Raw genomic sequence first — 12,931 nt, 5'->3', positions numbered from 1 at the left:
TGTCTCCCAGACTTGACTGTGCAGTGGACTGCAGCCTGACAGGTCTACGTCACTGACTGGCGTTAGAACCGGCCAATCGCTGGCGGAGCTGGGCCACACTGGAAACTTTCTAAGCCAATCGGGACGCGCAGAACGCGGGATTTTGACATGTGACATCTGAAAACAAATGCGTGACGTTGTACGGTTGCAGTTGAACGAGGAGTGGCAGCTGTGATGGGTCTTTATGACCAGAGACCCCGCAGTTGCCTGAAACATCAAACTCCACAGGTGCTGTAGTCATTTGTGCTACTCATTACTATTACTACCTCTACAGCAAAGTTAAATTTACATCAGTAGCTCACAATCTAGAACCACCTAAGAGCCATGACGAGCACAAGTCACACGAATATATGCAACCAATAACACATCACACATTGTAAGCTGTTTTAAATTTAATAAAAGAAAAAACAAACAGCAAATCTGAGTCAATTAAATATGAACTAACAAAGAAACATTTACTGGATATTTTGTACATGTAAACGACGTGAAGATTTGCTAAAGATTTTGTGCAACATAAAACAAAAGCAAAATCAGCGCATGACAAAAACTCTGTAGACGTAAACACGAGTAGTAACTGTAATAAGCAAATTTTATAGAAGAATTTAAATGAGAACAACATTAAACATTGTTTCTCTCTCTTTTTTACAGAATAAAAAACTCCACAAGGACAAAAACATTTCTCTGCAGGATTAATACCTGGTCACGCTCTCTCGTGTAGAAAAACAGTTTTAGAGGGGAAAAAAGGTTACAAAACGTAGTTTTCCCGTAAATTCGTTTAGTTTTTCCGTTATAACGCCCCAAAAACTTGTCTTCGGGTGTCTTTTAATCCTTGTTTGACCTCCGCTGACCGTGTTGAGAAGAACTATCGCCGAAGTAAATTCTCCCTGACGACCGGGTCTCACTTTTGAGATTTATAATGTAATTTCTCAGTTAAATGCATAGAATCACATGTGACATAATGGCATAACAGCAAAAACTATGATGTCATTGAAGCAATAAAAAAAAACTGTGGGTGTTTAAACTGTAACATTTTATAATCAGAAGGATTTGCCAATCTGTGTTGTCCATGTTTGTGCTAATCTGGACAATTTAAAAGGTTTATCGCCTGTGGGGCCACCTTAAAATATCCTAAATAAAAACACCCTTTTAAAAAGGAAGTCACTCAAGAGATGTTTTGGGGAAATACACAGAGATTTTCTTCATGGTTTGTGGTGAGCGAATTGTCTGAAAAACAAAAAGCAAACAAAACAGGTGGTTAGCTGCCATATTCATCTTAATAGCTAGACAACATGCCCATGCACATTAAGCACTGATAATGAAGAATAGGTCCTAATTACTCATACTGCAATGCACTCATGCTTATTCAGTGACTTCTTAGGAACACACAGCACAGCAAGCTTGATTTTCTAGACTGGCAACATTCTGTAACTGAAAGTTAAGGAAAGAACCAGAGTTTCACAGTTACCTGCACTGGTTTACAACCAGGCATTGGTTAGTAGTATTAATTAATACAGAAACATTAAGTAAATACAGTGCAAATAACTGCCTAAAAAATGTGAGTTGTGTACTTACTGGAGAAGTTGGCCTCTTGCCCTCTTGTTTCTTAGAGGAACTGGGACTTCTTGGGGCATAAGGGCTTCCTTGACCTTTCTTCAGCTTCTGGCCCATCACAGACAACCAGTCTTTCTGACTGGGGGATAAATTCTCCTTGCCAGTTTGTCTAGATGAGGCTTCCTTGTCCTCTATGTGATAGTCTGTTTGGACCTGGTCCTCCTGAGAATTACAGCAGATACCAGATACAACCCGGCTTTTCTTTGATACAGGGTAAATTTCAGCAGCACAGTCACACTTTTCTGCTTCTTCACAGATTGCAGATGGACCATCACTGGTCTCCAGCCTGCGTTTGACTCGTCGGTCAGTGGGAGACGTGCTGCTCAACACACTCTGGGAACAAGGGCTGAGCACCCTGCTGGGATGAGGGTTGTTCTGATCAGGAGATCCGTGGCTCGGGACAAGCCATTGCTTGATAGAAGACGGTGTTGTTCGGCAAACAGAAGCAGCCTTGGGAGCATGAGGCGAAATAGGTGAAGTGGTGCTGGAGGGCAGAGGCAGGGCAGCCCCACTGGGAGCACAGGAAGCCAGCTGAGGTGAGGCCAAGCCTCCAAGACTCTCTGTCCTCTGGACTTTTGCAGGAGTCGTCTCAACTCTGATGGAAGGTCCTTAACAACAGAAATGCATGTTTTAATTTTTTTTTTAATTTAACATTTTAAGTCAAAAGGTATGAAAGCAGCTCTCTGCAGAAAAACATTTTAGTGAACCACATACTAAGCAAATTAAATTGCAGAGGCCAGAAAATTATATGCTTAGATTTCCTGGGTAAAAGGCAGATAATCATATAAAGCACTATTTTCAATGACACTGTAGGAAAATTCGTCAATTCTTTACACTGATCAAAGACTGGTTGAAATACATACTTGTGGGAGACTTCGGCTGTGCCCAGCCCACAAGGTTGCCATCACCCACTGCAGACTCCGTTCCATCCGTTTCCCGGTGAAGCCTCCAAATCCGAAATGTGTGGTCATCAGAACAGGAAGCAATCTGCCAACATCGCAGCTGAGGTTATGTAGATTCCAAATTCTTTCCTTTCTTTCCTGGCCTTTGTAAGACTACACTTTAAAGCAGCAAAATTCAAAACCTATAACCCGATCCTCGAAAGGGAAGGAAAGCCATGTAGCTGGATTATGTTGTTCTGACCATTCCTTAAAAAAAAAAAAAAAAAAAAAAAAATATTGGAATTGGCTGCCTTACCTTGGTAAAATCTGTTGGGCACCATGCAACAGACGTCACTTCCTCACTATGCCCCTGAAGTATCATGGGAGGATGTTGAGGATCAGAGATCTGGAATTAAAAAAAGTTAAAACATAAAACATCTCATTAGCCTCAAACAAGGACAAATAAAATATAAAAGGGCAAATTTAATACTTGAAGACAATATTACCTTCCATATGTATGTGTGATTATCACTTGACCCACTGGCCAAGAACTGATCATCTGGGCTGATAGAGGACTTTATATAAAATGAAGAGTTCTGGTGGCCACTGAAAACTGCCACTGTGGAACAAAATGTAAATTATTAAAGCCTCAAGCCGCACTGCAATGATATTAATGTCACAGTGTTTTACAAAATGGATGCCTGGCATGCATTAATCAATCTGGTGCTAGTTGTGACTTAAGCTTGCATAAGCACACAAAGCATCTGTGTGTTTCCTCTGTACTCGACAAGGCCCTGTTGCTTTACCTTCTACAACACTATATTTGTTTGCAGCCCCATCTAGTGACATGCAATGGTAACAAAGCCGAACTGAAAAATGCATATTTTAGAACAGGTCCAATAAATACTGCTTGCAGAGGCTGAGACTTTACCTGGAGTTGTTTTTACTCCACTGACATTAAACATGTAGATATTATCATCTGTGCAGTTGCACATGACATTGGCTCTTCTTGAGTCCAGAACAAGTCCTGAATAACCTGCAACACGTGCAAAACAACATTTACTGAATTGTTTACAATGATGCATTGGAAAAATAGAAAATCCTGAGCGAAGTATACAACTGACCCAGTCGCATACGTGTGCAGGAACCCGGGTACTGGTACAACTGTAATGGAACAGGATCCTGATGGTGGGCAGTGTAGTTCTTTCTCAAATCCCACATCTTTATTACTCTAGTCAGCAGGAATGAAATAAAAAAAATTATACAAATCTGTTCAAGTTGAGAGTAATTTCATAAAAGACATGTTCAACAACAAGCAACAATTCTTACCCATCGACAGCCCCGGAGGAGATCAGGGTGTGTTGATCCTGAAACAAAACCACCGTCACACTCTGCTGGGTGTCCTGCCAAAACAACAAACTGCATTAAAATCAGGCAAGCTTCTCCTCCTTCATAGACTTAACTGAATAAACAAGGTCAGTTATTAAGGAAACTAACCACACTGGGAGCCATGCCGCGCATGCAGCTCCGTCGCTTCTTTGCTTTAGAGAGAGGGTTGGTCTCAGCTTTGTTGTGAGCCCCACTGATCTGTTTCACTTGTCTGTAGAAACCATCTGAGAAGGAAACATGATAGCATCAAAAACATGCTGTGGTTCATGCTATATTTACTAATCTGCTTTGGCCTGTGCATTCCATTATGGTTCAGCGACAAATATTCATCAACTCATTTAGAATAAATACCTTTTTTGCTGCACCTAGTGTCCCAGACCATAATATTCCCATCTCTGGCTCCAGTACAGAAAACGGCTATTGCACATAAAACAAATACAAATCAATAAACATACCAAGTTCCATTGACAGATTTGGTCAGACGTAGTGTAACGTACCTTTCTCCTGTGGTGTGAATGCAACAGACTTAAGGCTGCAAAGGTGGCCCTTAAAACTACCCAGCAGATCTCCTGTCTTCACATCCCACAGCTTGGCCATCTGATCACCTGCAGCCGTCACCTGAGGATGACGCACGAAGAGTTCAGTTCAGCGTGATGTAATGTAACCAAAAACGATGAGGTGAAATTACACAGAACCAAGTTGTTTCCCATGGGATGTACAGACCAGCTGAGACTCTCCTGGTACCCAGGCGATGTCAAAGACCGCATTCTCATGAGCCAGCCATTCTGCAGAGTTCACAAACAGCCCGTTATATTCCCTGATAAAAACAAAAATAGTTGTGAATTAAAAATTTGCAACACGTACCTTTAAGGAGCGTATTATCCCGGCTCTCTGTGTTATAGATCCTAACAATGCCTTCTTCATTAGCTGCTGCCAGGATATTTTGCAGGTTCCCAGCTAAAGAGATGAGGGACAATCAGTTAGTCTGAGAAATGTCAGCAGCCACTAGCCCAGATGGGCCCACTGCAGATACAACGCAGGTGGGGTTACCTGAGGAAAACGCTAATCCAAACGGTGGCACCGATTCACCCAGGTTCCCGTAGGAGATGTGTTCATCGTGGCGGACACACTTAAAGCCCTGCAGCAGAGAGCTCAAGGGATGGATAGGACCTGCAGGGAGGGCTGAACAGAAAGCAGCCATTTAAAGTGAAGCCAAACTGCTTTAAGACACCAGTGAAAGCAAATAATGTAATATATATTTTCTATTTGCATGTGTTGCAATACTTCATACAATACAGTCATGCAATTTCAAAAATTGTATTTAAAAATAAAAAAAATTAAAAAAACACGAGCTGGGTCGTGGGAACAGGAACTACCAGTTGGTTAACCTTATAGAAACTACATTTATTCTCAATATTTAATTAAGCTTCCATTGAAGCCCAACAGAAGCACTATACAGAGATCCGAATGTAAACCTGTATGTAAACTAGCACTTTTATCGTGATATTTTAATGATCTGCCTATATTCGCTAGCTGAGAACAATGCCCACGACAGGACATGGGGTTAATACCGACCATTCTGCCTCCGCCTGCCCACGCCTCTGTCCACAATAGAGCTGAACAGCATCCCTCCACCTCAACAGAAGATCCGCAGATCTAATATCAACTAAATGTTACGAAGAAGCTCCTCCGATCGCTCGCTCGTGGTCTGTTTAGTCCGTGTCGCTGCCGCTTATCTTTCCCGCGAACCGATCGTCCGAAGGCAGCGACCGAATTCCCCGCTAAAGTTGCGTTGCTCTCCACCATTGGTCTAAAAAAGCGGCGACTTCCTCGCACGCGGCGCCTCCTCATCCGGTTCATCTGAGCAACTCATTTGTAAAGTCTGCTACAAAATAAAATAGCATCAGTTGGTAATTAAGTACTGGGAATTAAGTATTGCAGGTTGTTAAGAGAGATGCGCACCCATGTGCCCATTAATATAACTTATTTTTGTATTAAAAAAAACGATTTAGAACAATAACAAAGCTTTTGTAAAAATGTTGTGCGTGAAAACATTAAGTGCTTTATTTTGAAAAACAAATCCAGGCCGGATGTGGAGCTGCATTAACTCCCGGGTTGAATGGATCGTAATCGTTGCTACAGCAGTGGAATATTAAATGCTATTGTAAATCCTATACTTTATATTGGAAAATAAATAAAAATGTCACTGTCAACTGCACGATCATTCCTATCAGAGGCTTGTTATGGGGAACAGGAATTGGACGCCAATTCCGCTCTGATGGAGCTGGACAAAGGTGCGTTAGCTAACCTGCTAACACCGTTAGCACCCGGTCTTCAGGGGTAGCGGTCCTATCTTGTATGTTGTGTGTTTTTGACGTGCTAGGTTTGCTACTCTTTACTGATCATATGGAGGTCTTTTGTCTCCAGGGCTGCGCTCGGGAAAGCTGGGAGAGCAGTGTGAGGCTGTGGTGCTGTTTCCCAAACTCTTCCAGAAATACCCCTTTCCCATCCTCATCAACTCCGCATTTCTGAAACTAGCGGACATCTTCAGGCTTGGGTGTGAATTCTTATTACTTTACCTGATATATTACAAAACTGTTACAAAAGCCACAATTTTATGGAAGCTCTCTCTTTTCAGGAATAACTTTCTGCGCCTCTGTGTGCTGAAAGTAACTCAACAGAGTGAGAAGCACCTGGAGAAGATCCTTAACGTGGACGAATTTGTTAAAAGGGTGTTTTCAGTCATCCATAGCAATGACCCTGTGGCCAGAGCAATCACACTAAGGTAACGTAATAGTTTGTAAATATACACTTGGTTTACAAACTTTAGTACACATCATGGCAATGTAGTTACTGTTGATACTGTTACAACATGTAGTGCTTTTGCTTGTGTTCAGGATGCTGGGGAGTCTGGCCTCCATCATCCCAGAGAGGAAGAATGCTCATCATAGTATTCGCCAGAGCCTGGACTCGCATGACAACGTGGAAGTGGAGGCTGCGATATATGCTGCTGCAAGTTTCTCTGCTCAGTCAAAGTAAGAAAATTTGCTGCTAAAACTAATGTGTAGTGCTGACATGAAATTGATGCCGTTTTGTATTTTTGCTGTTTATTTTCAGAGACTTTGCAGCTGGAATTTGCAACAAACTTAGTGAAATGATTCAAGGTAAAGTGTCTGATTTGCACAGAAACTACGGTTTTGGTATTTTTAACATGCTAGAGTGGATCGTAGAATAGATGCAGCCCGTTTGTTATTACAATTAAATATAAAATAAATGCAACTTTCATCTGTTGGAATATTACCACCATTTCTATTATTAATATAACTCCAACTCCAGGTTTAGACACTCCAGTGGATCTGAAGCTGAAGCTGATCCCAATGCTGCAGCACATGCACCATGATGCCAGCTTGGCTTCCAGCAGCAGAGAGCTTCTACAGCATCTGGTCAACTCTTACCCTTCCACCCCCATGGTCATTGTTACCCTGCACACTTTCACCCAGCTGGCTGCCTCCTCCCTCATCGATATCCCTAAGCAGGTAGAACCGAGTTTGCTGAAACGTTTTTGGCTGCTGTTTTTTTAAACTAATACATGTATTTATTCTTTATCCCCAAAGTTACAACTTCTCCTTCAGTACCTCAAAGATGACCCACGGAAAGCTGTTAAGAGACTTGCAATTAATGACCTAAAGCTTCTGGCTAAAAAGGCTCCCCATCTTTGGCTCAGAGAAAACACCCAGGTAGAGGTTTGAATGCTGAAAGTGCTCTGCTGCATTTTCTGCATGCTGGTATTTAACCAGTGTTTATGGATGTGTTTCTACCTACAGACGCTGTGTGAGTGTGCTTTGACTAGCCCCTACAACAGTCTGAAGCTGGGGATGTTGGCCGTCCTTTCCACCCTGTCTGGAACAATTGCAATCAAACAGTACTTTGGTAATATCCCTGACCGGATTTAACGTAGACTTTAGATGTAGATTTCTGTTATTGTTATTTGTTGTCTAAAAAACACAAAATATTCTAAACTGATGTATAATCTGTATAACATTTTCAGGTGGATCTTCAGTTCCCCCTCGACTCACTGACCTGGTTAAACTGGCACAAGAATGCTGTTACCACAGCAACCTGGCAGTGTCTGCACACGGGGTCATAGTGCTCTCCAACATTGCTATTTCTTGTCCAGAAAAAGGTTAGTTACTGCTGGCGACTCCTTCCCACTTCCCACAGTTTGTGAAAGCTAAGTGCTGCTATGTGGTGTATGTGTCTTTTTTAGATATAGTGCAGCTCGAGCAGGACACAATTCTAGGAGTGGAGTCCCTACTGATGCTCTGCAGTCAGGACAGCAGCCCCAGTGCCCAGGCTACACTCAAAGTAAGACACTATCCGCAAGGCAGTCAACTCATGTTGGATGAATACATCAAGAGAAGTGAACTGGCCAACATCACATTTACTCTAATATGACTCAAATTGTATCCTGGTTTCCAATTTTGTCTTTGTTTTTTCTTCCGATCACAGACGGCTCTCACCTCATTGGTTAAGCTGCTGAAAAATCGGCCCCATCTCAGCCAATCGGTTGTGGAATTCCTGCTCAGCCAGCTCCACTTATCCTGTGACTCCTCTTGTGTTCTCATGTGCCACGCACTAGCAGCCATCACCACCCATCTTCCAGTGCTGGGCCACGGTATGCTGGGAGACCTGGTGGACCTCTACCGTGCAGCCAGTCACTCCTCGACTGCCAAGCAGCAAGAGCTTCTGGTGAGGGACTGTCTGAGTAGGCCTGGCTGCTGCCCCTGAATGCATCACACACTGCTTCAGAGCTAAAACTGACAGACAGACTAAGATGATGTCTTTGTATATAGAAGCTGTGTTACTGACATTAAACCTGTAGACAAGGGCAAATGATAGATTCATGTGCAACATATTAGGATTTACATACCAGGATATTACAGAAAGTTTGTGGATGAAAATGTTTTATATTGTGTATACGATATAATGTATAGGATTAATCATTTCAAACCCATCTACCTTCATTGCTTTAGGTTTCCCTAGCCACAGTGATTTTTGTCGCAAGTCAGTCGTCTCTGACGGTTGACGTGAAGACGGTCATCAAACAGCAGCTGGAGAATGGCGCTAATGGCTGGACTGTGTACCGCATCGCCAGACAAGCCTCACGCATGGTAACTACCCACAAGCTTCTTGTTTTTACTTTACCACTAACATGAGTATAGTAGAGTTCTGTGTTTCTCTGACCTTAATTGACTAGTCTACTACTGAGTCACTATTATCACACCACGTGTTTCAGAGCTGTTGTCATTCTCAACATCTGCAGGGATGCCATGAGTTCTCCAGTGAGCTGTACCAGAGCCTGCGGACCCGTGTGGCGTCGGAGCACTTCTACTTCTGGCTGAACAGCCTGAAGGAGTTTTCACAGGCTGAGCAGTGTCTGAATCACGTAGAGGACGGCGACTACAGTGGAGCCATGAGTGCCATTGCGGAGGCCCTGCGCTCCTACCAAAAGGGCATCGCCTCCCTCACAGTCAGTTCGCTTGCAGGCATCTGCTTGTCAAAAAACATTAATACTGTTTCTCATTCAGCTGTGAAAGGGCGCTTATAGCTGCTGACAGTCAGTCTAGACAAGGTTCCTGCTGCAGCATCTCAGACTGTTTAATGTATTGTCTCACCTAATACCTGACTATATCCTGTTAGGTGAACTCAACAAGACCTGTGAAACAATTAAACTGTGGCGTTTAAGTACATTTATCTGATTAATCCCTACCTCCAGGCTGCCAGCACTCCTCTGAGCCCGCTTACATTTCAATGTGAGTTCATTAAGCTGCGGATCGACACCCTGCAAGCCCTGTCACAGCTCATTTGTACCTGCAACAGTCTGAAAACCAGTCCCCCTCCCGCTATCGCCACCAGCATCGCCCTCACTTCAGGCAATGACCTGCAGCGGTGTGGCCGCATTTCCATGCAGGTAAAGCACTAAAGGGTGGTTACAATGGTTACACAAGACTGTTAAGTTGTTTAGCACATCCTACTGAACTCTGGGTTCCTAAACATTTAAGTTGAATTCACTGCTGTGGCTCCTTCTTGCAGATGAAGGTATGCATGGACGAGTTCAGACGTCTCGCCGCTCGCTATGCAGATTTACATCAGTCCTCGTTTGACGCAGACTATGCTACTCTTCGCAATGTGGAGCTGTATCCTAAGACATGTCTTCTTCACATTACCTGTGTTCAGTCACAGCTGTGATTGTTCTGCTGCCGTGTCCTTTGTCAATAATGTCTGTTTTTCTTAACTGTGTGCCCAGACAGCAACAGAGCTGTCTACTTGTCTCCCATGTCATTGAAGCATTGATCCTGGACCCGCAGGCAGCCAGGTGAGAGCTGCTGCTGCTGCTGCTGCGTCATGAGTTTTATATGAATGCTATGCAGCATTTGAAATGCAGATTCCATTTGGTTTTTATGGTTTCCATAAACTGTCTGTGTCTTGTATGTGCAGTTTTCAGGAGTGTGGCACTCTGGGGGCGGTTCAGACCGAGAGCGAATATGAGCGACAAATGATGTCAGTCTTCAATCGCGTCCTAGAGGAAGTGGAGGGTCTCACCAAGAAACACCCCCCAGTTTCATACCTGGTAAAAATGGAACAGTAATATAATAAATGATGATAAATATAGAGATTAAGAGAATGCAGCAAAAATCAAATATTCTTTTTTTATTTTTTTACTGTTTTTCAGCATACAAGTTGTCTCTGTGATGCGGTCATAGCTTTGCTCAAAGTGCCGCTGTCTTTCCAGAGGTACTTCTTCCAAAAGCTCCAGTCCACAAGCATTAAGGTAACAGTTTTACTGTGGCTGCTGTACTATGCTGCGGTTTTATGGGCTTTGTCGACTTAGAGCTGTTCCTGTCCAAGACATAAAACACACAAATGGCAGTATTCCCGAATCTTCTCATTAAACTGGTAGCAGGATAGTGAAATGCCCAACCACTGCCTTTAATGTTGACAGCTTCTTTAGCATAGTGAACACTACAGAAATGTGACATACATTAACTCACAACAGCCCCTCAAATACAGTGTGAATTACAATCTGATTGTTTTTTCTGATGTACCACTGTGCAGACACACAGGTAAATTGTGTGCATTAGTACTTTATTTGGTTTTCATAATGGTTCTCATAATTTGCTTTCTCTAGCTTGCCCTCTCACCATCTCCACGAACGCCGAGTGAACCGATCCCAGTACAGAACACTCAGCAGCTGACACTGAAGGTAGAGGGGGTGGTGCAGCACGGTTCGACTCCAGGGCTCTTCAGGAAGATCCAGTCTGTCTGTCTAAATGTTACTTCAGTTCTCCAGAGCAAGACAGGGCCTGACTACAAGGTACGTAATATTTATTAGCCTATATCAGTTTTAAAATTAGGAAGCATTAGACTATGTATATATTATCAGGTTGAACCCAGCTGCATTATGGCTCATTCTCATATTTTTATGTTTTCCCTTTTTTCAGATTCCTCTAGATTCCAAAACAAATGAGATTGAACAGAGAGTAGAACCCCACAACGACTACTTCAGCACCCAGTTTTTGCTGAATTTCTCCATACTGGGCACACACACAGTCACTGTGGAGGCCTCCGTGGTGGACGAAAGCGGCATCGAATGGAAGACCGGACCCAAGACGACGGTGTCGGTCAAATCCCTGGAGGATCCATACTCCCAGCAGCTCCGCCACCAGCTGCAGCAGGGCGGAGCCCAGTCTGCCCCGCAGAGGAGTGCATACAATCGCTTCTAGTAAACGTGCCCTTGATGCTTGGTTACAGTCAAAAACTGTTTGCTCCAATGCAAAGATTTTGCCTTGTTAAAATAGTGTATATATTTTTAATGATTAAAAGATGAATTTAAATTGCTTCTAGTGTTATGCTTGCTTTAATCACTGACAGGGTGGAAAATGAACATTTTTATTTGAATGGTGTATGTCAGCTTGTAGTTGGCCACTAGCAAAGTCTAAAATTGCTTTTAAATGCACTTCGTTGTTATTAATTTTATCTTTGATTTGCCACATTTTATGGGACAATTCAAAATTGGATCTCCTTGGATTTGCAATGTCATCTGTTCTATGTAGTGTAATAACGGACGTGGCCATCAGGGGGCGGAAGAGGAACACTCTTTCAGCATAATTGTCTGAAGTGCACTAAAATGTCATTGATCTTCATTTCAGACTTGTCTGAATCATGTTAAAATATCAGCCTTCAAATAAGTTTAAATTCAAATAAGTAGTAAATAACAGGCCAACAATAATAGATTCAGCGGTGTAATATTGTGTGTCATCTCACAGAGCTGCATTCTTGTGCTTTCATGTTTTTCAAAATTTATGACTCCATATTCCCCATTATCTTATATTTTAACATAACAAAAAAATTAAACGATTCTTACTGTTATGGACAGATTTACGATTGACCTCGCGCATCCGCGCTGATGATGTAACACGTAATATCACTTGCAGCCGGAAATAAACCCACACGGCCTAACATGAAGTCATCAGATTTGGTCACAAATTTAGACAAAACAGTTTATTGTTAGACGCTGAAACCATCAGCACTTGATATCTGAGTCTGCGCGCTTCATGTCAAGTGAAGGGGAAAAAATATTACACTTCCGCAAATTTTCAAAGTAAACGTCAGTAGCTGAAAGGTTTATTGCTTATACATGATTTTATAAAGTGGATTATTTAGAGAGAAAAAACAGATGGTCTGTAAAACTTGATTATTTTATTAAGTAATAAAATATATTTTTTATTCAGTTGATGTAAAGTAAGTGTGTGGTGCTCTAGAATAAATGTATTAAACTCATAAAAGCATAAGCCTATTTAATTTTTAATTTTTCTATTTTAATCTTGCAATCACTTATTTTGTTAGTTAATTTACTATAATGGTATTGTATTTTCCACTTTGTGCGCATTTATTATTATTATTATTATTTTGTCGTTCCTTGATACCATTAAAATTATTATTTTGAATGC

General features: G+C 42.2%; 2 protein-coding genes and 1 long non-coding RNA gene across 3 annotated transcripts; 2 read left to right on the top strand and 1 right to left on the bottom strand.

Moving 5' to 3' along the window:
* Window positions 1-38: 38 nt before the first annotated feature.
* LOC129603717 (uncharacterized) lies at window positions 39-3,461 on the top strand. Its single transcript, XR_008693913.1, has 2 exons — window positions 39-267; window positions 1,907-3,461. It is a non-coding gene; the product is annotated as an uncharacterized LOC129603717 (long non-coding RNA).
* dtl (denticleless E3 ubiquitin protein ligase homolog (Drosophila)) lies at window positions 412-5,767 on the bottom strand. The gene is made up of 15 exons (XM_029141669.3): window positions 5,496-5,767; window positions 4,971-5,102; window positions 4,785-4,877; window positions 4,644-4,705; window positions 4,418-4,538; window positions 4,272-4,337; window positions 4,029-4,144; window positions 3,861-3,934; window positions 3,656-3,762; window positions 3,463-3,567; window positions 3,038-3,150; window positions 2,848-2,937; window positions 2,514-2,637; window positions 1,612-2,258; window positions 412-1,263 (listed from the first exon to the last, which is right to left on the bottom strand). Exons 1-15 carry the CDS (start codon window positions 5,545-5,547, stop codon window positions 1,198-1,200), a joined length of 1,968 nt encoding a protein of 655 aa, XP_028997502.1. The 5' UTR covers window positions 5,548-5,767; the 3' UTR covers window positions 412-1,197.
* A 241-nt stretch (window positions 5,768-6,008) lies between these two features.
* Window positions 6,009-11,820, top strand: ints7 (integrator complex subunit 7). The gene is made up of 20 exons (XM_029141638.3): window positions 6,009-6,214; window positions 6,348-6,477; window positions 6,559-6,705; window positions 6,818-6,955; window positions 7,038-7,084; window positions 7,257-7,456; window positions 7,535-7,657; window positions 7,745-7,850; window positions 7,969-8,103; window positions 8,188-8,285; window positions 8,430-8,669; window positions 8,954-9,091; window positions 9,244-9,450; window positions 9,697-9,891; window positions 10,014-10,117; window positions 10,228-10,296; window positions 10,419-10,551; window positions 10,654-10,752; window positions 11,110-11,295; window positions 11,423-11,820. Exons 1-20 carry the CDS (start codon window positions 6,121-6,123, stop codon window positions 11,702-11,704), a joined length of 2,871 nt encoding a protein of 956 aa, XP_028997471.1. The 5' UTR covers window positions 6,009-6,120; the 3' UTR covers window positions 11,705-11,820.
* The last annotated feature ends 1,111 nt before the right edge of the window (window positions 11,821-12,931 follow it).

Source organism: Betta splendens, chromosome 24, assembly GCF_900634795.4.
Source record: "Betta splendens chromosome 24, fBetSpl5.4, whole genome shotgun sequence".
NCBI lineage: Eukaryota > Metazoa > Chordata > Actinopteri > Anabantiformes > Osphronemidae > Betta > Betta splendens.
The sequence above is the reverse complement of the archived record's forward strand: the minus strand, read 5'-3'. Positions and strand labels throughout refer to the sequence as shown.